The sequence below is a fragment of the Cyprinodon tularosa genome, unplaced genomic scaffold, assembly GCF_016077235.1.
Source record: "Cyprinodon tularosa strain WSP-4 unplaced genomic scaffold, ASM1607723v1 ctg193, whole genome shotgun sequence".
NCBI classification, from domain to species: Eukaryota; Metazoa; Chordata; class Actinopteri; order Cyprinodontiformes; family Cyprinodontidae; genus Cyprinodon; species Cyprinodon tularosa.
Window position 1 is genome coordinate 202,913 of NW_024038694.1, and position 26,370 is coordinate 229,282.

The following is a 26,370-nucleotide window of genomic DNA, read 5'->3' on the forward strand; positions in this document are numbered from 1 at the left end:
ACAAATTTTAGATTGAATAGATTAATAATAGAAAAATCATAAATATTGGTCAGCATTTCTCGCTATCAAATGCCATTGCTAACTAATGCCTGTCTTTACATACTGTTAGATTAGAAAAACTTTGGTAGCATGCATATGTGCAGTGCATTAGTCAAACTTGATTTTTTTTTTTTTTCTTTTACACATATTTGTGTGTATATCAAGTTTTATAAATGTAAGATTTGTCCTATACACATCAAAATTTAGGTTAATTCATAAAGTATGTTTACAGCATATAAAATATCTATATATATATATAACATTTTTGTTGTTCTGTTATGTTGTACATTTTTACAGTCATGTTTGACAGCTTCCGTTGCAGCTGACTGGGTCTGCTCCTTTGAAGTCAGACGGTGAGTAATCCAGGTAGAAGCAGCGACGATGTATGGGTGACGTGCGAGGGGGTTTAGTTTTGAAAAGAGAAAACAATCTACTGTGTCCCACAAAGAGTTACTACGTAAGAGGATTAGGGCCACTGAAAAAATAAAAAGTTGACTTATTTTTAAATATTTCAGTTTAATATGGGAAAAATGTCAGAATGCTGACTTTAATCTCACTTTGTTCTCATAATATTCTGAAATAAAATGTAAAAGTTAACTTTTTTGTTTTTTCAATTGCCCTAATCCTCTTCTGTAAATTACGTCAAATCATACCCGATCAGACAGTGAGATTTTAGCTCTTCACGTGAGAGACTTAAGTGGTTTTTGCAAAAATAGGATTTCGGTAATCCAGTTTATCAAATTTTTGAATTCGGGAAATGTTTGCTATAAATCGTTACCCAACAGTGTTATATTTATGCGTCAGAGGTGCGGAAAATCCTGCTGAATGTCAGCAATAGGCAGGTTCATGCGCAATTTAAAATAAGACGCTAACACCTCCTATCCCGGCTGACCCGCCGGCTGGGAAATGAGGCCGATCCCCTCCCATTTCCTCACCGACAGCAGTTTTCCCTTTGTAGCCAGCCAGCGCTACATGCTCGCAGCTGACGCAGCAGCAACAGTTAACGGTGGAGCTCCCGTGAAAAGCGAGTCGCGTTCGGTTCTATCGGTTGATATTATTCATAATGAAGAAAGTAAAATGGGCTCCGTCCTGACAGTTTCTGGGTTGTGATCAATGACGGTCTGCGGTGGAGTCGGTGACTGACATGGACGCTGGTGACATTAAGGTAGGGTTTAATTTGCTCTGTTTTCCCTTGGTTCAGCTAACGCTTTAGCCCGTGGAAAGAAACGGGATAGCGTCAGCCTGGGGTAACTGACTCCTAAACGTTGACATTTTCAGCTTCCCTGAGGTAACCACTCTATTATTCTTAATACAAATGGCGTCTTGACTTTTTGTAGCGTCCAAAGGCTCACTTTAATCTACTAACCAAGCTAATGGTTATGTTGTTTTCTGACATAGGCGACAGCTAAACAAGCTAACATACAAAGAGCCAAAACTAAATACTTCATAACGCCATTATTATTTTTTTCTTTTTGAGCGAAATTGTTTTTAAGTTATTTTACGTAATAATCAGCGATTGTTGTGACCGCATTCCTTCGCCTTTCGTTCATTCTCGATTGCTTGTTAGCATCGTTGGCTAGCAGAAGCTAACTCAATCAGCTGTCATAGGACGCGAGTGCTTCTGTGTTCAATTAGTAACAAAAAATAAGTGTTTCGTCCTATTTTATTGAACTTTTGTGGCAATAATTGGCTAAAGAGGGAACAGAATTGATGGGTTTCAGTCGGACAGGAATGTATGCATGAGTGTTTTTGTCATGAGAGGCGGAGACGTTTCATGCGTGGAGCATCAAGAAGAGGAATGTCTGGTTCTTCTGCGTGTCTGTCATTCCTTTACAGATCTCAGCTATGCAGAGAGTCCACTTTGGTTGCGATTGGATTTTTCCTTCCGTTTTAAACTAACCAGTAGAGCTTAAATCTTCCATAGCAGTGTTACGTGACTTCACAATAGACACAGAAGAAAGGAAGTCGGTTCATATTTACTTCAAATATTTCACATTGTATGTTGGATGTTAACTTGGTTGGAATAAAAGTTAATTGATTAACATAACTTCTACATTGAAAATTGAAAAGCTTAGATTTACTGGAATAACAAAGAGTCTGAATGCGTGCAAAATGGTCTAAGGAAGCAACCTGGATTTCCAGAAGGCAACAGGTCCTAGATAATGTGGCAGTAGTTAATAAAACACTTAAGTAATCTACTTTATTTTTGTATTCAAGATTCCCTGTAATAATAATAAACACCAAGCCCAGCTACTCTAGAAATGTGCTGAGCTGCAGAGCATTAGCTGTTCTTTCCTCTATAAAGGCCACCCTGCTCTCAGTGCAGAATCAAATGTCTTTTTTTTTTTTTTTTTGCTTTTTAAGCCCTGGTTTGTAAACAAATGCTTGGATAAATAGGCACAGAAACCCAGCTATTTTAGCTTGGTTCTGCCAGCCCCGTCGGATGAACATCTGGCTGTGATCTCATTGTCCTTTTAACAATCACAGCTTTTCTCAGTGACCCTCTCACTAACACAAATGCACTCATGGTTTAATGGAAAGATGAATCCTTGGACCGCCTCTGCCTTTTCTCCACATCTGTCAATGGTCAGATTTTTCCACCCCTGCGCGCTTTTCAGAATTAACATAAGGAGTCTGTGACGGCCTATTGGATAATTAGCTTATCTTGTGGTGCTGTGCCATCCTTATCCTCTCAAACCTAATCCTATAACAGCAAACTATCAAGAACAGTGTAAGAGTGTAAAAGTCTAGAGCTTTAGTACTGGTGAGCCCTATTGCCGTATCGCTTTGGATTTGAAGACTACCATCTGTATGTTGGGTTTGGGAGGTTTGAAGAAATCTCAGTTCTTAAATCTAGTTTTGGCGTCTTGATGGATCTGGCAGAACAGGTTCCATTTTTATCTTCACTGCAATGTAAGAGAGTCACCTAAGGGAAAGTGAAAAAACCACCCAGTAACAGTGGGAGACAATAGCTGTCTGTGCAACATCCAGTGGCTGCACTGATACTCTATTCATCCAAGCCAACCACGGTTTCAGAGAGAGGGGACATCTTTGTACACTGAACCCTTTCACCTCCTCTATCTCTGTAAAATGAAAAATTTCAGTGGTAGCATCATCTAGAGAGAAAAGCTTTAGGAAATGTTATGCTCTTAGAGTTTTGGTCATTTCTCAAATTTGGTAAATAATTTGTAATGTATGTTAATTACAGTCTTTTCTTTAATTACATTGCTCTGAAATAAAACATCCTAAAGATAAAAACAGTTGTTCACAATAAGTAAAAAGAATAAATCCTGCCCATCAATTTCAATAAAATCTGGTTTGATCTGCTTTTTCTTTTAACATCTCTGGTGACGTTCATGATTAGTATGAGTAGAGTATCTAACTAAAGTGAGTACAGCCCTCATGTTTTCGGGATAAAACTAAACATAGGAAACTTTAATACAACATAAAATAGTTTTTGCATAGCTTATGAAACTGTTCAAATTTACCGTCCTCTTTAAATAACCTGACATACAACCATTAATTTTCAAATTGGGCCCTAAGTGTCAGTATTTCCCAAAGCTCCCATTATTTTCCTGGACTGGCTTAACTTTTCTCAGTATGGAGTTCTGTAGAGCATCACAGTTTCCCCTTGGAATCGTTGTGCTCCCAAACCTTCTGTCTGGGGAGGTTTTACAAGTTTGCCAGTTCTGCACCCTTTCTCTCAGTTTCTTTAGCAAGTCAGTGATCATCTTGGAGGTGTTTTCTGAGGAAGGCGGTAATGCTCTTATTCAGTGCAAATTGACATTCATGATTTCCTCAAACAATTTAGCTCATGACATCACCACCGCCATGAAGGACTGTAGACTAGACAAACCGTTCTTAGCAATACAAGCTTGACGCCATCAGAACCAGATAAGTTAATCTTGTCTCATCAAACCACAGGAGTTGGTTCCAGTAATTGCTGGTCTTCAGGAAACCGTTTGCGGGTTTTCTAGTGACCTGTCTTTAGAAGAGGTTTCATTCTTGAACAAAGGCCATCCACACCAATTTGATGCATTATGCGGGCCTTATTTTGAACAGACATCTAATTTGCAACTCTTTGTACACAGACTTTACTTGGTATAAAAATATCATCTTCAGTTTTGTCCCATTAAAAATGTATAATGAAATATATTTAAACATTTTAGGAGTTTACTTACTTTTAAGACAAGTTTTATTTTAGCTGTCAATGCAACAGTTTTGCCTGTAACTGATTCTATTGTTTCATAAATGAAGAACTATAGTCGAAGAGTTATTTCTTGCCTTTTCCTGTGGGCCATCATTATTTACTGCAGAGATAATGTCATGTGGTTTGTTAGTTGGCCATCAGGCTAAAACAGGGTTTTTCTGTTTTACATTCGCAGAGTTGACATTTGCAGGGGTCTTGACATTTTTTTAGCAGATAAAACAGCTAGCATTATTAAGCAGCAGTCCACCTGTGTTTATTGACATGTAGATCCTTACCTGACTACGATATCTATTAAAAGCTCAAACATTTCTCCTGTTATCTGGGGAAAGCCACAGTCATCGGTTATGTTTTTATTTTATTTATTTTCTGCACATCTTTTTATTGATTGCAGACGGGCTACAATTTTTCTTCAAATTTTCAACTCTGCTTAGGTATTTAGTTTTCCTCGTGTCAAAGTTTTTTTATTTTGTTATTTATTGTACTAAATTTTGGCAGCTATGCGTCATGGGAAAAAAAAACAGATGTTCAGTCCTAGTAGAAGAAACGTAAAACAATGTTTTTTTTATTGTCCTGTTACGTAAGTTTTTATGATTATAGCGTAAGTGGTTCTAGCTGACACTAAAGTTATAAACTGAAAGGTCTTGGCACAGAATGTCTTAAACACCTCTTCTCTTATGCTACGTGATACTGTAACAAATGTTTTCCTACCTTTTTTTTATAACTGTGAAATTGAAAACTTAAATGCAGATAGAGTATAGATTATTTTAGAATATTTTATTTTGATATTTTAGGTTGTCTATCTCCAGTGATGTTTTTTCAGCATTCTAAAATGCTTTTAGATCGTTCCTTTAGGTATTGCTTTGCAGTATATATTTTTACACAGACTTTTATACAGAGAGCAGTCCTTGAAGCATTTAAATGCAAAAAAAAAAGACTACACTAAGCAACGTTGAAAGTTCAGCAGAAAGTCTGGGTTTCAAACGTTTAAAGGATTATATTTTAATCAGTTTCCTTAGGTGCAAAATATTTTGAATTGAAGAATAGCTGAAGACTTTTGGTCGGTGCAGCAGATATGATATTCATGTTTTGTTATTTTGTCATATTTGCCCATCAACTGTTTGGTGACGCTTAAAAAAGGCACTGTACTATAAGCAGGCTGGCAATGTAGTAATCTGTCAGCAAATTGACAAACCAAGCTCTGCTCATTTCAAACAAAAAAAAAAAGCCTTATTTCTTTCTCATATGATAAATGCGTGACTGTGATGATTTAACAGCAACAGCTGCATATTTGTGTCTGTGCAGGATGTGAAGCTTTCACCTGAAGTGGAACCGTTTATCCCACAGAAGAAAGGTTTTGAAGGATCACTGGTCAGCATGAGTCTCTCCGGCGAAGCGGGAGGAGGAGGAGGGGGTGTCGGTATAGGAGGCGGCAGCGGAGGGGTGGAAACCGCACCCATACCCAGCTACCTCATCACCTGCTACCCTTTCGTCCAGGAAAACCAACCCAACAGGTACTGTTCAGCTGTCACTGTGGGGGACAGGACATTGAATGAAACCTCTACACAGAGTCAAACATGTGCTGAAAGCACCAGAGCATTTTCATTCAGGGTTATATATAGTTTCAACTCTCTAAGTCCTGAAAGGGCTGACCTTAGAGCTCTTTATTAACGATGCTTCGAAAATGTTCTCACAGACTTGTTTTGCTGCTATTAAAACAACATTGTGTCCTGGTGGTCTTTTCAGAATAAGATTTTGATTAGATTGTTCAAACATTAAATGAAGTCAAAAACTTTGAATTCCTCCGTTCTCCAAGATAGCTGTAATTAAAACTGGAAACCTCACTAGTTTTGTTTATTTTGAACCAAAATAAACTGTAATGTTTCCAGCAGCTCTTTCTTTGTCCCCAGTGATGGTCTAGATCCTGCACACATCCGTTTCTTTGTTTCCTTCCCCACTATTTGAATTCAAGGAAATGCCCACTATAGTAGTCTTTGACTGTGGAAATGTCATGTGGATTCTTATCAGCATTTGCATGTACTATGTACTCAGCTGTAACAAACCAAGCAGAGGAACTGTATGGATGTTGACCACTGCAGTCAAAGGAATCTGAGCCTTGCTTATCCTGGACTTGTGTTGATTCCGAAAGTTCCATGTCTTTAGAGAAATGGCTATAATTTCAACATTTGTTTCTTAATCAGTAGCCAAATACTGAATACTTGTCTGTTTTCCCCCATCCATGAAAACCATAAAAAACTAAACACTCCTAAATAGTTTCACCCTGTTGATCCATCAGCCAACCAACAGTCTGTATTTTGATTCACTTTCTGAGTTGAATTTAAAATAAAGGTGAGGGCTATATGCTTTGATCCCTAAAGGGACTTCCCGTTGGACTGAAATGTATCTGAGTGAAGGACTCTGTGTGTTGTAACCCGAATGGGGAATTTAACAACTTAAAGACTACCAGGAACAGCCGTCTAGGAAAAGCATCTCTACCCTGTGGTATATTAAATGTCTAAATTAGGGGGGGGGGGGGGGGGGGGGGGGGGGGGGCTTGTCTGGTAACTGGGTATATAGTTTTTTGTTTGTTTTATTTTATACAAAATACATTTTTATTCCATCTATATCCTTAAAAGTGCATAGCACAAGTTTCAGAGTTTTTGCAAAAGTTTGCCCCCCTCTGCTTATAAATATAAACATTGTTTTGAATGGAGCACATCTGAGCTCCCTCCTTGTTGAAAGCTTTTCCATTATTTAATCTTCCTTCACCAGCAGACTCCAGTTTTGCCATTTTTATCACAATGACCAACATTTTTTTGTTTTTTTTTTCTTTTGTGTGGAGTCTGTGATGAATTTAAAGTGTACTTGATTTTTTTTGTGGTCCATCTTTACAAGCGTCACTCTCATGAGCTGACAAACAGAGCCTTAAGAATCAACTGTGTTGAATAGAGAAAGGAAAATGTTATAGTGTCAGGAAATTATAAAGACATGCTTGGGGTATTAGAAATATTTCTTTTACGCTTGTGCAATCAACCTTTAATAAATACATGTTGTAATTTTTAATATACTAGAAACAACCAAACAGAATAAATGTTTTCCTCTCTACAGGCAGCATCCTTTGTACAACGGAGGGGAGCTGCGCTGGCCGCAGCCCAACCCCAGCCCCGGAGGTCCATACCTGGCCTACCCCATCTTGTCTTCCCCACAGCCACCTGTCTCTAATGACTACGCTTACTACCAGATCATGCCTGCTCCATGTCCTCCTGTGATGGGTTTTTACCAGCCCTTCCCTGGGACATATCCAAGTCCAGTTCAAGCTGGAGTGGTCAGCCCCGTGTCCGCGGATGTCGGGGAAAGGCCTCTGCCACTGGGGCCTACCTATGGTATGGCCAGCCAGAGAGGAAGAGGCATGCCTCGATCTAATGTTCTTACCAAGGTAGACGAGTTCAATTGTTTTTCTGTCTCTGGTTACAGCACAGAGGTTCTTTTAGCTCTGCTAAGGAAACTGTCTCTATTTTTTACTTTTTCTAGCAGCCACATTTAGGTATCTGCCAGCCTTCAAGAGGTCGCCGGCTTCCTGCTAGAAACATAGCTGTGCAAAAAGAGGTGTGCACATTAACGCCTGATGGTCGGACCAAGACCGTTATGTTGGTGGATGCAGCACAACAGACTGGTAAGACTGTAGGCTGACGACCCAAATACCTATAAAAGCACTCGGAGAGCGCCGACGTTCACCAAGCAGCAAAGTGTGACTTAGACCTATAGCTAAAACATGCATATGATCTGGATCATTACAACATTTTAATGAATTTGTACTTAACAGGAGGTGCACCTCTTGTAAAAAAAATATAAAAAAAAATGCAATTGATCCTGGAACAGCGTCCCTTTTTCTTTTGTTTTTGTCTTCAGTAACAGTACCAGTCCGTTGCTGAAGCTGTCATTATTCACTGCTGCCTCCCTTTGGTTTAGGGAGAAGCTGCTTGTTAAGCCAAATCTCCCTATTTCACAATATTAGAGAAACTTTTAAAACATCCCTCTATCCAGATTATGATGTGGATCATTGCCAGAATGTCATGGATTTTTTACTTTCGTTAAGCATTTCATTAAAATCCATTCATAACTTTTAAGTTATCCTGTACACAGACAGACAAACAAACAAAAACTGTCCTTAAAACACAACCTCCTTGTTGGAGGTAATAACGCAGGTTTCAAAGGCTTATGTAACTCAGACACAAGCAGAATGGCAAAGTGGTTAAATTCAATCAAATAAGTGGCTTCAGTTGGAAATATGCTTGCATTTCTGAATTTTTAATCAATTGAATCGTTTGCATACATGTTCTGTTTTGAAATTAAAAATTTCTACTTTGAAATTGGTTGTATTTTTACTGGAGTTTATCATGATGTGAGAATCTCTTTGTTAGTCCCTTTGCTGATCAGAGCATGAGGTGACAAGATTCCAGAGTTATTTAAAGATAAAGATAGCTGCATGGAGTCTTCCATGCCAGTAAAATGGTGTCTGACGCTGCTCTTACTGGTATCGATGATGTTGACAATGCCTCTGCTTAAGCTTTAGAAAAACTGGATTGCTGACATTCCAGTCTGAGAACTGAACCTGTGTGCCACTCAAGAGGATGCAAAAAGTTCAGCAACTTATTTGGGGTTTTCTAATCATGTGTCATTATTAGTCAGTAGAGATGGATCAAATCTTCATAGCTGTGCTTCGATGAAAAATAGTCTCATTTTATTTAAAGGTTCTCTGTGATGTATGTGTGAATATTATTATTATTTTTTTTTTTTATTCCCATGACCTTTTCTTCAGATTTCCCAGGTGAGGTGTCGGGGCGTTGTGCTGCTGAGCGCATTAGCCCACAAATGTGGAACAACCGCACGAAGAGAAGACGACCTTCCCACCCAGCAGAAGGCTACAACGAGCAGGGTGCCAGTGAGGCTGATATAGACAGCGACAGTGGCTACTGCAGTCCCAAACACAATCAGGCGACCGGAGGGACACAGCGAACTCCAGAGAATGCAGTTGCACCGATGGTAGATTTGATTATTATTAATGTTTAAGACATTAAATCGAGCTGTAAAAGAAATGAGAATTTATTACAAAACTGATGTCACATTTTTTCACCTAATCTTTAATAATTTCATAATTTTTGTTTCATAATTTTTGTTAACCTTGATTCTAATACTTTGGGTTAACATTGTAATGTTTTCTGTTTTTATAGGGAGTTGACACAGGTGTCATAAAGGGTAATTTTAATACCTGCTATTTTTAATAAGAGCTGTAGTTATAAATAGAGGCTTTTCTTTAATTTTTATATTTCATTTTCTTGCCAGCAGGTGCCTGGGTAAATGTAGCATCACAGGCTACTCCAAAGCACTGGAGGGAGAGAAATGGCCAGTACCACCGAGCCGATCAGAGGAAGATTAGTGAACAAAGAAATTTGTTGCAGGTAAAAGTTCTAGAGGGCATATAAACAAAGGAAAAAAGAAGTAAACAGATTTTTAAATAGTTTCTTAATCGCTTTTCATCTTATCATCTCCGAGCCTGAGTAGGTACACAGATAGAGATGGCTAAACTTTTTGTTTCCTTGAATTTGTGCTCTTCTTCCAGGACTTCCACAATGGCTACTCAGGACGCATGAAGTCAAACCAGTCCGAACAAAGAGTTCAGCCGGTAGTGGTCACTGGTGCAGATCTTACTCCAGAGCCACTTTACTTTGAGGTTAGAGAAGCCATTTACTGTTTCTGTCGAGTTACACTTATTTCCGAAAGAACGGTATGCAGCACTAAAACGATTTCTATGTATTTTGCAGGATGAGGACGAGTTTCCAGATCTTGCAGCTGGAGGGTCTGTCCTACGCAACAACAAACATGAACCTGCACCTGCTCAGACACACACTCAACCTAAACTGCCTAAAAATCTGGTGAGGGAAAGATCTTGCGAAAATCCTCTAGGTTTCCAGCTGTGTGTTGGGTACACCTAAGCGTTCAAGCATCTTTTTATCATGTTGGACAAGCACTGGAGGAGATAAGATCTTGCTTTTAAATTGTTTTCAAACTTAAAACTCTGAGTTTACAGTGATGCACGACCCAAATGAAAACAGAACAAATTAATTGTAAGTCAGAAAAGAGTTGGATTTGATTTATAGATTTATTTATTCAAATTAACTTATGCATAAATTTGGTTTAAGTCACATTGCTCTAAATTGTATGCCATGAAAATCCATTCTTCATTTCCTGTAGGATGTTTTAATCAGTCTTAATTTGGTAGGAAAAGGTACACCTCTGGCAAGTATCTTTGAAAGATCATTACATCACTCCGCCGGACTTGGTGTGTCTAGCATCTCTGCTCAATAACATAATATTCTGCTCAATAACAAAAGTCTGTATGATTCTGTGCTGCAGCTGGATGGCCTACCAGAAAACTCTCCAATCAACATTGTGCAGACACCCATTCCCATTACTACCTCCGTTCCCAAGAGGGCTAAGAGCCAAAGGAAGAAGGCTCTGGCAGCTGCCCTGGCCACGGCGCAGGAGTATTCAGAAATCAGCATGGAGCAGAAGAAATTACAGGTACGCACATAACCATCTGATTTTAGTCCCTGCATGTGCTCTGATATTTTTGTTCCTCTGTGGCCTCTAATTGGTTTCGCATGCTCTCTTCTAGGAAGCGTTCACCAAAGCAGCAGGGAAGAAGAGTAAAACGCCAGTCGAGCTCGACTTGGGAGATATGCTGGCTGCTTTAGAAAAGCAGCAGCAGGCTATGAAGGCCAGGCAGCTCACAAATACTAAACCACTATCATTTACAGGTATTCATTCATTCATTTATAGGTTTGAAATACTTAAATGATATAAATCAAACAAACAATGGAAAGTCTGCATTTTAATCTTGGAATCGTTCAGCTAATTTCCTCATAGTAGTTTAACATTTGGAGTCTTTTTTTATTCTTTCCTCTCTCAGTTGGAACGACCAGCCCTTTCCAAAGCTCAAGCTCCACCAATGTGCCATCCATGCTGAGGGGTCATCAACAAGCCCTCTCAGCCCCACACAACGCTCTGGATTCCACTGCACCACGAGTGAAAAGGGGGAAGGAGAGAGAGATTCCCAAAGTCAAACGCCCTACAGCCCTTAAGAAGGTTTTGAAAATTAAACTAAATAACTTAATAGTTGGTTTGACAGCACTTTCCTTTTTGGACGTATCTAAAACATTGTTTTGGTATTTCTAGATTATCCTAAAGGAACGTGAGGGGAAGAAAGGGAAGTCTTGCATGGAACAAGAGTCTGCAGGCCATGACGAGCATGGAGATGAGTGTCTCCAGTTTACAAATGATCTTTCGCGTGAACCTGCCTCCCAGGAAGGTGAGCCCAGTTCCTTCCAGGGGAGCTCGTCCTTCCCCTCAACACTAGAAACATTAATGCATCAATTGGAAAGAACTAGGGCTGCAACAACGAATCGATAAAAATCGACTTTTAAAAGCGTTGGCAACGAATTTAATCATCGATTAGTTGTGCGCGCGATTAATGCGTCATCCGCCGCCGCCGTCATCCGGGGGAAGAAAAAAAAATATGGCGGAGCGAGTCAGCGCCGCAGTTGCAGTGTTGTCAACTCAGCGACTTTTCAGACCCCTCCAGCGACTATTTTTCAAAAAAGCGACTAGCGACAAATCTGGCGACTTTTTGCGGTGTCACTGGCGGCTTTTGCCTGCCGTGGGGCGCCTCCCCCATCCCAACGCCTTTCTCCCTCTCCCACAGGAATCCCTCTCAGCACGGCAGTCAGAGCCGCAGGATTTTAGTGAGGAGTTTACCCTCAGCGCCCAGACTGCAAATGAAGCGCGCATGCGCCGGGATTGACGGCGCAAATTGATCACAATAATTAAAATAGCCTGCGCTTTGTAAAGTGAAAAAAGTCGTAACATGCAACTTTTGTAAAAACAAATGAACATGGCGCGGAAGCACCACTGTTATGACGCAGCACCTGAAAAGAAAACACGTTGGAGCCTTCTATGGCAGTGAAGAGAGCTGATCAGCAGGATGAGTAACCATGTTTGTTTCATTTTAAAGTGGGGAAACGTAAGTTAGTTTCTCAGGTAGCTCATCTGATGCTTTCCTTACCTTGTTAGTAGGTTACAGACAGTGATAAGGTTGGCTACTTATTTTACTTTTAATTTCATTTAAATTTGTTTAAGCAGCGTTTATATTTTCTTTATAAATAAATTAACTTGCAAATTATGAGGGCAAGGCTTTTAAAGTTTAAATCTTCTGGCAAAGATAAAGAAAAGAAGATCCTGCAATTTATGGTTAAGTAAAGCAGAACAAAATCCAGCAAGATCAGTAATATGTCAATTAATTATCTGCCACATTTCCATGTAAATATCTGTCTTTGGAGGATGTGTTTTTTAGCACCCCTAGTTCTCTCATTTTTATTCCAAATACAATTTATAATTTGAATCACAGGGCTATTTTTATCTCTATGGTTCAGTATTTTCTCAAGCAGCAACTTTAACTGCTATACTTTCCTGTCTTAAAGGTACACTATGCAACCGGTGTTGATTTTCCAGCGAGACTCCCCCCAGAGGGCGAAAGTAAAAGTGCACTGTCGTAAATATGCACAGCTGTTCTCCTGGTTTCTCCGTCAAGCCAGGCGCGGTTGTTTTGAGCTTAGCAGACAGGCTAATGCTGCGTTCACACCGGGGGCAGCAAAAGCAGCAAAATCGCGTCTGCTGCTTCATTTTTGCTGCTTGTACCAGTAACGAATGACTAATGCTGCGTTCACACCGCAGCTGGCGCGACAGAAGCAGCGAGTTTACATGCAAAGTCAATGGTTGACGCGCGTCAAGGAGCAGCAGGCCCAGCGCGTCTGAGCAGCTGAAGCAGGGAGAGAGACACAGCGCTGATGATCAGAGGCTATGATCTCTCCTCTTAAACAGTTTATTGACGCCTAAATTAACTTAAAATGCAGAAATCTGCCGGCAGAATATGCAGTTTGGATTATTTAGATGAAAAACACCTACCAGCTGCCGCGGTGAACCGCTGCTGATGAAGGGATCCATACTGTTGGCGCCCCGCTGGTATGTGGGGGTCTGAGCGGCTCCGACAGAAAAAATATTGAAGGCAGGATAATAATCTGAATGAACTGACTGCACTGATTACGTTTTCAGGTGTATTTTCTCATTTAAACACATATTAAAACTACTTTATTCCAAATGATCACAGCAAATATAGCTGCAAGGCAGAGAAAGGATAGTGAAGCTCCGCCCAACGCGCGTCAGACACACTTTTGCACCGCACAGCCAGAGCGTCAGAACTAACTGGTTCAAGCAGCAAAAATGAAGCAGCAGACACGATTTTGCTGCTTTTGCTGCGTGAACGTAGCATAACTGCACAAGGATCGCCACTGTGCTAGCAACGAGAATGCTTTTAACTGGGGGGTTTAGCAGTTCTCGGCCGTAAAGCAAGACTGACTCTCACGAGACTTCTGAGCCTGTGGGTGCGGGTCGGTGCTCCTGCAATTGCAAGTGCAGTATTTCCCCCACAGACCACCAGGGCGGCCGAGAATACCTTTGTTCAACCTGAAATGACTCATTTAATCATCCAAAACGTTATGGAACACATTAATTAACTGAAAAATGTTGCATAGTGTCCCTTTAAAAGGCAGAACTCTTCTAGTCTAAAAAAAACTCATTTGTTGAAATGGGGGGACCTATTGTTTGAACCCCTTAGGGGCTTTGAAAAACAAAAATGCCTGTCTCTTTTTGCGCTTTATGAAACAAAGTAGCCTATATTTTGTGGATGTACAGCTACATTTCTCATGTAAGTTTGCGTAGTTTTTACACAAACATTTATTTTTCATATTGCACCAGTAAAGTAAATGAGCAACCTGTACTTGTGTGCTTGTTTGTTCTGTCTTAAATTTTTATTTCGGAATAAAGAGGTTAATATAAAAAATTTTTTTTGTCCGATTCATCGATTAATCGAAAAAATAATCGCCCGAATCATCGATTTTTAAAATAATCGTTAGTTGCAGCCCTAGAAAGAACTAAATTAAGTGACACAAGAAATGTTATGTTTGTGAATTGCGAATGAATATATTGTTGATGCGCATCAATACAGAAAACGGCTTGAGCGTGCCCAGCGATGCGTCCCTCTCCCCGGCCAGCCAGAACTCCCCATACAGCATCACCCCGGTGTCACAGGGTTCTCCTGCCAGTTCTGGAATCGGCAGTCCGATGGCTTCAAATGCCGTCACCAAGATCCACAGCCGGCGTTTCAGAGAGTAAGTCCTGCACAGCGCTTTGCTCAACCATGTGAAGTTTTTTTTTTTTTTTTAAAGAGCTGTAGACATAAATGTGGTTTTTATATGGATATCTGGAAATAATGACTGTGCAGCAACATCTTTTTGTTGGTTTAGCAAATTAGTGTCCTACTCTGCAAACACCTTGGCAGTGGGAAGCAGTGGGTGACTCTAATGGAGGAACAGTACAATAAAGAATTGAATGGAGTATGGCAAACTGGATGCTTGCCGTCTCAAACACAGCTTTGTTCCCTCCATACTTTCAGTTAAAGGCCCATTGTCCCAGCCCACCCCTTTCTGTGTTTTTTTTCTCTTTAAAAATCTCCAAAAGGCCACTGTAGCTTAAGCTCCTCCTCTAAGATCTAGCTGCCAGGACACTGGTTCCTCACATCACACCATCTTTAGCTTTGAATCTATTGTGTTTCAGCATTATTTTTTTGCTATGTTCGGCACTTTGTTTTCAGCTATTTTAAAGCTCTCTACAAATAAAGTTCATGATGATGATGAAAATAAAGCTGATGATCTGCAATTTAAAATTGAAAAAACCCATAAGCGTTCAGAATATAAATTTAAAAAGCAGGCCTCGTTTCTGCAGCTCTAAAGGAAAATAAACTCCACTACAGCCATGAGATATTTCCATGTGACTTCCAAAAAAGGATTTGTATTTATACACTTTATTTACTTTTTGACCCTATCAAAATTATATTTACATATATATTGACATTTCCCTCACACTTCAGTGTAATTTAGAAATAAAATAACTGCTGGCTACAGAGTCTACAGATAATCACACACAGATCCAGAGTTAAGCTTGTTACATAGTCCAGCTTTTTTCTCGCTCTCAAAGCTGCAAAAACAATTATCTTTTATTTTATTTTTTTCTTGCAGCCCTCTTGGAGGTTCCTGCCATATGGGCAGGATCTTTTTTTCTTTTTTGTATTATCTTACAGCATGTCAAAGAACAGTTGTGTGATTAGTCAGGATTTGGATGGGCGTTGCTAAGGCGACAATAAGTTTTGACCCAAGCAGCAGCTAAATTTATCGTATCTTAAATTATTTTTGCTTCTTGCGCTTCTTGTGACAGTCACCTATGTAACTTGTGAGGGTCGGATCTGTCACTGAATGAGTCATGTGACCCAGAGCACCACTTTAAGGCAATCTGAGCTCCTTTTAAACACGAGCTAACTAAGTAAAAAGCTGTTAGGAATCAAAACAGACCTGACGCCTGATCAGAAATATTTTTTTGGTTCTCTGTTGTAGGATTTAATCTAGAGGGTTGAATGTGGACTTTCTTTACAAGTAACTTCATGACAGTGATCTGTTATATAATGGATAGTCTGCGGATTAGCTGGCAGAGGTGCTGAGAAAATAGTAACTTTTGTTTCATGCCACCTCTTATTAATAAAAACATGTATAATGCTCTTCCTTATCAATCTAAACTCTGCCACTGTGATGCTTTTTTGTAAAATTTTCTCATTTCAAAGTGAGCTTTAATCAGTTAGAAGTGGAATAGACTGCTTCCACAAATGTGTATTCTTGTAGAGCAGATCAGACTCTTGGTTTAAGTTAAGGTTTAATCTAAAGAAAAAGATGGAAGAGATCATAGATACCATCATGAACAAAGATGACTAATTGCAGCACCTCTCCCTACTATCAACATGGCAAGAACTTTTTTTTTTTCTTCCTCTGCAGGTACTGTAACCAGGTCCTGAGTAAGGAGATCGATGAGAGCGTGACTCTGCTGCTGCAGGAGCTGGTTCGCTTCCAGGAGCGGGTTTACCAGAAGGATCCCACCAAAGCCAAATCTAAACGCCGGCTGGTCATGGGTCTCAGAGAGGTGACCAAGCACATGAAGCTGCAGAAGATAAAGTGTGTCATCATTTCTCCTAACTGTGAGAAGATCCAAGCCAAAGGTGAGTGTCTACATAGACAAAAGGGTTAAACTGTGTTTGACGGAATAATAATAATTTCCAGGTTTTATCTTGTCAGTGGAGTATCGGATATTTTTTTTGTTTTGTTTTTACCCTGTATGCTTTTGTGTCATTTAAATGTGACTGCATGTCAACTAAACTAAGCCAAAGCTAATGAGATAAAATCCCCTCTTTGCAAAAATTGTGACTCCAAAAGTCATGAGTTGATTTTAACACCAGCTGTGTAAATAATCAGTGCAAACCCAGCGGTTTAATGGGGGAACTTAATGCTCCTAAGCCAAATTACCTTGTTTTTGCAACCTGTTGTTGAGATGACTTGACTTTCCAACTGTTTTATGCGTTGCAGGTGGTTTGGATGAAGCTTTGTATAATGTGATTGCCATGGCAAGAGAGCAGGAGATCCCGTTTGTGTTTGCCTTGGGCAGAAAAGCTCTTGGACGGTGCGTCAACAAGCTGGTGCCTGTTAGTGTTGTAGGGATTTTCAACTACTCTGGTGCTGAGGTAGGGCATTGCTATCCTCCTCAAAACTTCTAAAACCCCTTAAAAGTTATCTGTGTTTTAATTAGCTTTTCTTTATATTATTTACTTGTCTTTTTTTCTTAGGGTCTCTTTGACCAATTAGTGTCCCTGACAGAGGAGGCGAGGAAGGCCTACAAGGACATGGTGTCTGCTCTGGAGCAGGAGCAGGCAGAGGAGGCTCTGAAAAATGACAAGAAGGTCCCACATCACATGGGCCACTCACGCAACCACTCGGCTGCTTCAGCCATCTCATTCTGCTCCATTTTCTCTGAGCCCATCTCAGAGGTTAATGAAAAGGAGTATGGTGAGCTCATTTTGAATTTTATACAGAACCTGAAGATGAAAACTTCTTTAAAAAATGCTTATATTGGCTATTTTCTTTGAACTTTAACCATATTTTGTCGACTTATTGATGATGACTTGCATTCATGTAGAGATTGATTCTTAATTAGTTCTTCTTTTTTTTTTTTTTTCAATTTTGCTGGAAATCTGAATCTTTACCAGATCACAAGAGAGAAAAGAAGCTTCAAATTTCTCTAACAGAAACATTGAGGGCCACGCTAAAACTTGAGAAAATTGTTCTTGCATTGAATGTTGAAAAAACAGTAAGGGGAGGAAAAACATGCTTTCCAAGATGATGATGCTCTATTTGCGCCTCATTTTTAATAAAAAAAAATAAAACAAAAAAAACTTTCTCAAATTTAAACTTATTTTAATTATAAGCAAACGTAATACTAAAACTACTGATTTTTTATTTATTTTATTTTTTTCATTTTTCTGCCTTGCACTGATTTTGTATATAATATGCAGCAACAGACTCACCGCCACTCTGAGGCCCCCACATTATGAAGAAAAACATGCAAATTGCTCTTTGCATAATGAACAATCTGTATTCGATGCTAGTGTGTAATAATTAAAGGGATTTTGACAGAAATGTAATATATTATATAGTACATATGAATTTTATCACCTATGAACTGAAAGTCTCAAACTTTGTTTATGTCGCCTTAACAATTGCTATTTATAATTATTAAGAGCAGCTGTCACATTTGCGAAGGCAGATATCTGTGCCCTACGGTAGCTAAGAGATGCCAAACTAGTGACCGTAGAGATTGCAGATACCCTCTAATGTGACGGTGACAGTTAGGGCAATATATAATCTATAACCTACACAAACTGATAAAAACAATTTATAAAATTATCTATGTAAACAAAAACCTCGTCAACACTTGATAAGACGGGTGATGCAGATGTTGCAGAAGCCATTTCCTACCATCATGGCCTCCATATTGTTGGAGGTGGAGAAGCAGTGGGGGAGAGGTTCAATTCTCTGCAGTCTGACTATTAGATGTCTCTGAAAATAACACACTGCAGCTTTAAGACTCATTTGTTAAAGGTCAGTAAGATATATACATAATCTGAAGATTGCAGACTTTATGCAAAGTTTTGGAAGTTTTGTTGCTTGTCAACTATCGCTATCATCTACTGAATTTTATATTATCAGCAATCATTATGTCAACTTTTTCGCCACCTCCTGGTGTACCAATTATTACAGACTTTAATCAGATGTTAAAGCAGCTTTTAATTCATTTATTACAGATGAATTAAAAACTATACCTTCATCTTGAAATGTCAAGTGGAGAATGCATCTTAAACCTTTTTCTTTTTTTAGAAACATTATTTTGTCAGCATGTTAACAATTTCTAATGAGAGTAGAGCGCTCCTGTTCAGTTATAAATGTTGAACTAATAGATCCTGTTTTTGCTTGTTCTTCTAGAGACTAACTGGAGGAGTATGATGGAATCCTCAGATGCGTTGGAGCCTCTAGAGACGGAGGCAAGTCGCCCTGCCGCCTCCACAACCTCCCAGAGTAATAATAGTGAAACACCAGCAGCAAGCAGCAGCAGTAGCAGCGTCCCTGCCAGCTCCACAGCTACCCAGAGCAGGACAGGCCCCCCAATGCAGGGTACCACGGACAGAGAGGAGGTCCGGGCTGACGACCGACTCGAGCTTGCTTCTCAAAGCACAGAGACGGGCTCGTTGGATGGAAGCTGCAGGGGGCCGTTGACCTCCTCTATCACGTCCACCACTTCCACCCTGGTCCCTGGGATGTTGGAGGAGGCGGAGGAGGAGGATGAGGAGGAGGAAGACTACACTCCTGAACCTATTTCTGTAGAAGTGCCCACTCTGAGCAGTCGCATTGATTCTTGGGTGTCGAAAACCCTTGAAAACCTGCACCTGGGAAAAAGCCAAGAGAGTACAGAGGAAGAGGAGGAGGAGGAGGATGAAGAAGAAGACAAGGGGCCGAGTGGGGATGAAGACGATCTGGACTCAACAGACCTCACAGAGCCAAATGTGGAGGACAAAGAAAAGGCGGAAGCTAAGAAAGCCACAGTCTGAAGCTTCTCCGCTGGTTTTCTCTCTACATGCACTGAATATTTCTGTCCTTTGTGGCTCTCACTCACCCCTCTACATCCCTCTCTATCCTTTGTGTCTGACCCCTGACACCAGGCATTATCTCAGGAATCAACCAATTGACCAACATTCACACACACTTGGGGGGAAAAAAAAGATCTGACCAGCTTACAGACCAAACGACTCCTAACACTACAACAAGGATGCTCTCACTTCAGCCCAGAACCTGCAACACTTGAATCCAGAGGGGTAACTTGATTTTTTTTTTTTTTTTTTTCTCCACCTCTGAAGCTGAACTCTTTTTAGAGACATTTTCTGGGAGTAAGTGATGAAAGTGATGCTGAGTTTGGGAATATATTTTCATCCAGAGCTCTACAGGTTTACAGCTCTTTGTATTCATCCGTGTGTTTGTGTGTGTGCTTTACAGACTCATGCTTTAGATTTACGTAGCTGTTTATTGGTTTTATCTTAAACTATGTATATACATATACATACCTTTTTTGTTTGTTCATTTATTTTTGTTTAACGAGGGAGGGAGATCATGCATTTATTAATTAATTATTGAGTTTTGTCATTTGCTTTAAAGTGTCAGGGGTTCCATGTTTGAACCAAAACAGCTCCCACCCATCGGTCTCCGCAGTGTTTTAATGTCTGAACAACCAGTGTCTCATCCTGTGTCTAGATGATTTAAATAACTTTACTTCTAAGAAGCTAAGGAAAATTTGTGAATATAACCCTGTGTTTCTGGTTCTCTAAAGCATTTAATGGTTTGTCTTATTGATCTTGCCTTTCGTTGAAAGTATTAGAGGTTTTCCAATCGATTGGAAATGTAAACTCTTTGATTTCCATAAAGAAAAACAAAAAAGTGTTCCTTATTTGTTTTCTTTTTCAACACATCTCTTCTATCATATACACACTGAGATTTCAGGATTCATTTTACATGTTTTTAGGGTAAATATAAACTTTACCTTCTATATATTTAAAAGATCTTTGGTTCAGAGGAACAGGCTAATGCTTACCGGCAACCCTGAGGTTTAATAATTCTCTAAATACACCTTTAAGTTGCTAAGACCTGAAACGGGCTCTTCAATATTGGATTAGCAGGGTGTTGTTTTTGTTTTGTTTTTTATAACGCCCAACAATGACCGCCAGTGAGGAGGTTACCAGTCTAACACAAACTCTTGGACATGTTTCTGTAAATACAAGTTTAAATGGAGAGGAAAGAAAAAAGATTTAGAGTTGTATTTAAAACAAAAAACAATCATTCTGTTTTTAAAGCCATTTAATACTATAGACACGTGAACAGTTCGAATCCAATTTAGTAAAGACTTTTGCAGATGTAAATGCAGTGTGTTAAGGCCATATTCTGAGGGATATCTGTGCATTTCACACTTTGAATTAATGAAAGTATTTCTTGTTTAATTAAAGGTACGCTGAATGAGTGTGTGTGTGACTTCCATCAAAGTGTTTGTTAATCGAAAGGTAATGTGTGAGGGTTTTCTTTTTTTTCTTTTGCACTATGTAAATACAGTACTGGTAAAAGTCTTGTAACTATTGTGAACAACAAAAAATGAAGGAGATAAAAAAAAAAATATGGTTCGATGAAGTAAATCTATTTTGACTGTGTTGTCTTTCTATGGATATTTAAGACCGTGTCCCTCTGACTGTACTTCATCTGTAACATTGTTGGAGGCTGTTTCTCATAATCATGTTAACACTCTTAACCTATATGGACCGATGATTAACATTAAAATATTGTTTAAGTAAATTGAGTAGCTCTAATGTTTCATGATGTTGCCTACAGATTCTACATAAACACTACAGCCATGATGGGAGCATCTCAGTGCTCCCAAAAACTTACTGGGGATGTGTAAAAGATTATCAGTGGGATTAAGACTTAGACAAATTTGTATTGTCCTTTTGTATAAAGAGTTTACAAAACAAAATTTTGTTTGGTGGAGCTTTCAGACAGTAATCATGCAGTGTTTTTGGTGTTATCAGTCTGATGCATAGTCTGTGACATGATTTTGAGATTTTTTTCAGCAGTCTGACGGCGGTGGGAAAGAAGCTGTTGCGGCTGGACCTGTATTGAATGCTGTGAAGCCTCTTCCCAGAGGGCAGCAGGGAGAACAGTCCATGGTAGGGGGGGTGAGGGGTCACTGATAATGTTAAGGGCTCGGGACACGCAGCGCTGGGGTGAAATGTCTTTAATGTAGCCCCGCTGATCCTCTGCTGTTCTCAAGACTCTTCTCATCTTCTTTCAGCCTGAGGCGCTGAAGCCTCCTTACCACACAGTGAGACAGCTGGTCAGAACGCTATCTTTGGTGCTTCTGTAGAAGGTGGTGAGGATGGGTGGGGGCAGGTGGGCTCTCCTCATCCTCAGCAGAAGTACATGCACTTTGGTGCTGTTGATTTAGCAGTGGAGCGTGGTTAGGACTTGTGTCACTGATACCAGCATCAGGCAGGGCCTGATCCAGCACTAAAAGGTTGGTATTAGTATGGGTGAGTACCAACAAATAGGGCACCGATATCATTTTGAGAGCCAAAACTTTATTCAACTATTGTCACCCATTCCATGTAGGCAATAAAATCTTCTACTGGATTCACTTTGTATTAGTCTTTTTCCTGCTTCACAAAGGTAGGCAGCAGCTTGACAAAGCCATGATGGCAATTATTTTACATCCAAGTAGTATGCAGTTCTTCATATATAAACGCACACGTCAAATTAAAACAGATGTTACCAGTATGGAATCAGTATCGGACAATACTGCACAGGCAGGTATCGGTATCTGGGTTAAAAGGTGGCATCGGTGCAACCCTAGTTAGGATGGTTCTTCCTGAAGTCGAAGATGATCTCCTTCATCTTCTTCATGTTCAGGATCAGGCTGTTATATTAAGGTTTAATCTCTGGTGAGTGCTCTGTTTTGAACTGAGTTTGAATCAGAATCAGATAGTTTTTTATTTATACTACAAGTCAGTTTATTTAGTTTCAATTTGATCTCATCTGGCTAGAACGCCTTTCTCCATGTATGTGTTTTCCCTCTGTCCGTTAGAACTCTGCATTCTTTTTCCCCCTTTTCCCCGTAATATTTCTGACCATATGGCTCTGAACCCAAGAGATACCTTTGGACTCTTGGGTAATGCTATGATTGATGCCTTCCTTGCTAACAGTGACTTTTTCTATACTCTCAGTTTTCAGACTATGGTTTAGGTAGCACTCATAGATCTTCCTAGGCTGGGATATTAACTCATAACCTTAACCTGCTTTAAAAATCATAATGGTCTCCTTACCTGTCTGCTGTGTTTCTTGGTTTAAGTGATGCTGTTTGATCACTAACGTTCAATATTGACCCTCTAAGGGTGTTTAAACTTGTTTAAACTTAGATCCAATAATACAACAGTGTTTACTAAAAAGGTGGCTTCTGTAGACCATTTGGAGTTTATTGAGGACTGGGTTGCCAGAGTCTGCGACATTATCTTATTTTACATCATACACGTTAGCAAATGATTAGACCTCCATGGCTCCAGCCTTATCAAAATATGACACTTTGTTCTTAGCTGAAGGACACCGCTCTCAATCCTTTGCCACGTACAAAATTAAGATTACAACTGTATATCCAAACAGAGGAACTTTCCTGTTTAGATTAAAACCTCAGTTGTGACACACAACAGGCAGTCAATACCAAGGTGTAATAAACTCACACATCTTCAATGATAATTATCCTAACAATAATGAGTGAAAGGACAAGATAATGATTACAAGTGGCCGAAATGATTTTCCTTTGCAGGGTGGCTGGGCGCACCCTTCGAGATCTTGTGAGGAGCTCAGTTATCCGACAGAAACTCAGAGGAGAGTCATTGCTCCTCCACATGGAAAGGAGCCAGCTGAAGTGGCTGGGCATCTGTTTCGGATGCCTCCTGGTTGCCTCCCTCGGAAGGTGTTCCAGGCATATCCCATTAACCTTTGTGTCCTGGGCCTTCCACAAGGACATGCTGGAGGGACTATGTCTCTGAGCTGGCCTGGTGTTGCCTCAGGGTCCCCCCAGAGCAGCTGGAAGTCTGGGCATCTCTGCTTAGACTGCTGCCTCTGCGACCCAGCCCCAGATAAGCAGAAGTGGATGCAAGGATGGATGGATGGATGGACGGACGGACAACAAAAACATGCACTTCTAAAAAGGTTACTTTAATTAGTACCTGCCAGAAAATAAGCTTAATTTTACATAATAACAGTTTATAGAATCTGAAATTAAGTTTTTAGAAGAGCAGATCGAGGTAAACTCTGATAGTAGAAAACGGCCAGCAGGTGGAGACAAAGCTCTGCCAGGGCTCCACACTTCAGACACATTCTATATAGACTTTGAGGTTTGCTCCTTAGATGACACATCTCTTATGGTGTTATAGTCAAAAGCTGCCTTTACTGAAAAATGTGATGACAGGTTTCCAATAGTTGATACATTTCTTGGTTGCATAAACTAGATGTGCTCTTAAGATATCCTCCTTTGTTGTAGTAATTAACAACTATTTCCTAAATAGTTACTTTACTTTTAAGGTGTAAATGACATTCGTGCATCTCTGTCCTTTGGTGTTGGAATCCAGCATTCCTAAATTTAAAATATCAAACATAATAATAGAAAGCATTTCACAAATGTTCTTTATGCATTCTCCCTTTAGCTAGTAGCAGCATAGTTCCAATAGTGTCTGGGAAGGTTTGTGGTACAAAAAGCATATGAATGGGATATTTGTACCTGTTTTATCAGGATTTTATTGAATTGAAGGTATAGCAGACTGCATCACATTCAGGCTAAAAAAAAAAAATATATATATAAAAACAACTATCACTAATTGAATATCTTTAAGGATTATGGAGGACCTGAACTGCCAACATTAGAAATTAAAATAGACAAAAAAATAAAAATTTTTAAGTACCAATAAATGCAAAAAAAAGGCAATCTGTCCAACTGTTTTCATTTTTAAGTCTTAGTTATCATTATGTGTTATTTTTTTCAAATGTCAAATTTTGCATTTTTGTATTATGTATTAATAATATCTGTATTTTTTCCCCCTCAGTTGTTAATTTTTGTCATTTTATTTATTGACACTATTCTGTTTTCCAAGTCTTAAAAGAGGATCAGAGAGGGATATTCCTTATTAGAATTAGCATGGTGTTTAACAAGTAAATATATATTTTTGGCGTATACCTACTGAACGTATAAAGAAGAATGCTTAGACTTTTTATTCTGTGCGGAAACCATTATAATTTGTTCTAAAAGGTTAAGCGAACATTTAGAAGCAAAAAAATAAATCCTTAATAAAAGCCAAGTATGTCTAATGTAAGATCATTAACATTGTGAGTGCTTCATGATGTTTAGTGATTTCTTTTCTGATCATAGCAGATAGTTGTCACAACCCTAACAGAATATGACATAGAACACAAAAATCCAAATGAAGTATTACCTATTAATAATAACTAATAATTTACCTCTGCATTTTACCTATCCTCTTGGGGAGCAGTGGGCTGCCATTGCATGGCACCCAGGGAGCAGTGTGAGGTTAAGGGTCTTGCTCAGAGAGCCACAGTGTGGGAATGGGGTTCAAACTCAGAACCTCAGGATTCCAAGCTCTATTCCCTAACCTTTAGCCCACCATTGCCCATTATCATGTGTATTTTAAAGTCACAAATTTTTATATACTGCATCAAAAGTCATACTGAGTCAAAATCCTTGAATATTTTTTTTTTTTTGTAATATCAATAGAGGTATGCTAAATACTCTCTTTTATAAACACATAAAATGTAATAAAAACAGTTTAAAAATAGAAGAAGGATGATCTTTTAATCAGTAGCAAATGTTGTATGTAAAATACTCTCCCACTGACGCCTGGTATATTATACTGATCTAAATCACACGGAAATGCAAATGGTTCATTTTTTCCTCTTCTGCTTGTGTGTTCATACAGGTCATTTGAATAATACGTTCATTTGATACACTGGGAAATTGCTTTTTATCAAGTAGATCAAGTCAGCCGGGCATTTTCTGCAAAACAGATGGTAAAACTTCCTTTTATTTAGAAATTAGATGGAAAAATTTCAGTGGAGGAAGCCAAGCTAATAATACATTAATAATGCACCTTAAAAGCATCTCCAAGGTACAAGTGATGTTAACAGAGAGGGACAAAGCACTCTATTGGCTCTGCTTCAGTGTATAACTGTAGGTCCATGTAATGTGTGTCTCTGTGTTAGTGTGTGTGTGCAGAGCATGAGTCACCCTGCCTTACTCTGATTGGATGGTAGTTTATGGGTGAGGGAGGGGCAACAGTGCTTTAGGGTCTGTCTGTCAATCTATCCTCTGGTTCATTCATACATTCATCTGCATGCACCATCATAGAGCGAGACAGAGGAAGTGAGCCAGAACCTTTCATTCATAAAATAAAATAAGTTCATTCATAAAAGCTGCACAGTTCTCCCAGAGCACAGACAGAAAGCACTGGTGTGGTGGAGCAGAGCAGAGCTGGAAGCTGGGTATCTGACCGGGAAAGTGTTCAGGTCAGTCAGGAGGTTTGAGACTTTACTCGGCATGACTGGAGCACAGCCGGCAGGACTCTGAGCTACACAGGACGGCCCCGGTCCCATTCGGGTGAGTTGAATTTGCTGTAATGTCCACTGAGAATCACATCTGCTGATCTAAGCACTGTTTTATGAACATAAGGGTTTATTTGTAAAAAAGCAAGTGGTTGGTAAAAAAACAGTTTTTTTCTGTAAAGTTTTGTTGTTGTTTTTTTGTAATTTCTTTGTCAGTAGTGAAACCAGGTCTCGTTTTTATCCCCTTTTCCCCCTTTTTAGTACTCTGATTATGAGAGAGCAAACCTTACTCTCTTTCAAGTCACAGACAGTACTCCTACCAGGTGGGTTCCTAATAAAGGTAGTTAACAAAAAAAAAAAAAAAACTTTTTCTGACTAAAT

The 26,370-nt window shown here is 39.4% G+C and overlaps 2 protein-coding genes across 5 annotated transcripts in view; both read left to right on the forward strand.

Annotated features, from left to right (window-relative positions):
* Positions 1-977: 977 nt before the first annotated feature.
* secisbp2l (SECIS binding protein 2-like) lies at positions 978-20,340 on the forward strand. 4 transcript variants are annotated; one of them, XM_038283405.1, is made up of 18 exons: positions 978-1,204; positions 5,552-5,760; positions 7,355-7,682; positions 7,781-7,919; positions 9,066-9,289; positions 9,478-9,502; positions 9,590-9,705; positions 9,867-9,977; positions 10,069-10,179; positions 10,661-10,828; positions 10,923-11,064; positions 11,217-11,392; positions 11,483-11,615; positions 14,367-14,529; positions 16,240-16,460; positions 16,825-16,979; positions 17,082-17,301; positions 18,775-20,340. In XM_038283405.1, exons 1-18 carry the CDS (start codon positions 1,184-1,186, stop codon positions 19,395-19,397), a joined length of 3,285 nt encoding a protein of 1,094 aa, XP_038139333.1. In that variant the 5' UTR covers positions 978-1,183; the 3' UTR covers positions 19,398-20,340. The 4 variants fall into 4 exon arrangements, with proteins under 4 accessions (XP_038139333.1, XP_038139334.1, XP_038139330.1 ...); XM_038283406.1 differs by having other exon boundaries at positions 9,593-9,705; XM_038283402.1 differs by having other exon boundaries at positions 979-1,204; positions 7,778-7,919.
* Positions 20,341-25,780: 5,440 nt separating this feature from the next.
* The window catches only part of LOC119782435 (SHC-transforming protein 4-like), a 30,740-nt gene continuing 30,150 nt past the window's right edge, over positions 25,781-26,370 (forward strand). Inside the window, 2 exon segments of the mRNA XM_038283407.1 lie at positions 25,781-26,044; positions 26,251-26,312. Of these exon segments, the coding sequence (XP_038139335.1) occupies positions 26,261-26,312 (52 nt within the window). The 5' untranslated portion in view covers positions 25,781-26,044; positions 26,251-26,260.

What these genes read in the sequence shown, in the direction of transcription:
- secisbp2l (XM_038283402.1), top strand. Translation starts at nt 1,184, where the DNA reads ATGGACGCTGGTGACATTAAG. An exon ending in CTAAACTGCCTAAAAATCTG is followed by an intron (nt 10,180 to 10,660) that starts GTGAGGGAAAGA and finishes TCTGTGCTGCAG; the next exon opens with CTGGATGGCCTACCAGAAAA. An exon ending in TGAACCTGCCTCCCAGGAAG is followed by an intron (nt 11,616 to 14,366) that starts GTGAGCCCAGTT and finishes GCATCAATACAG; the next exon opens with AAAACGGCTTGAGCGTGCCC.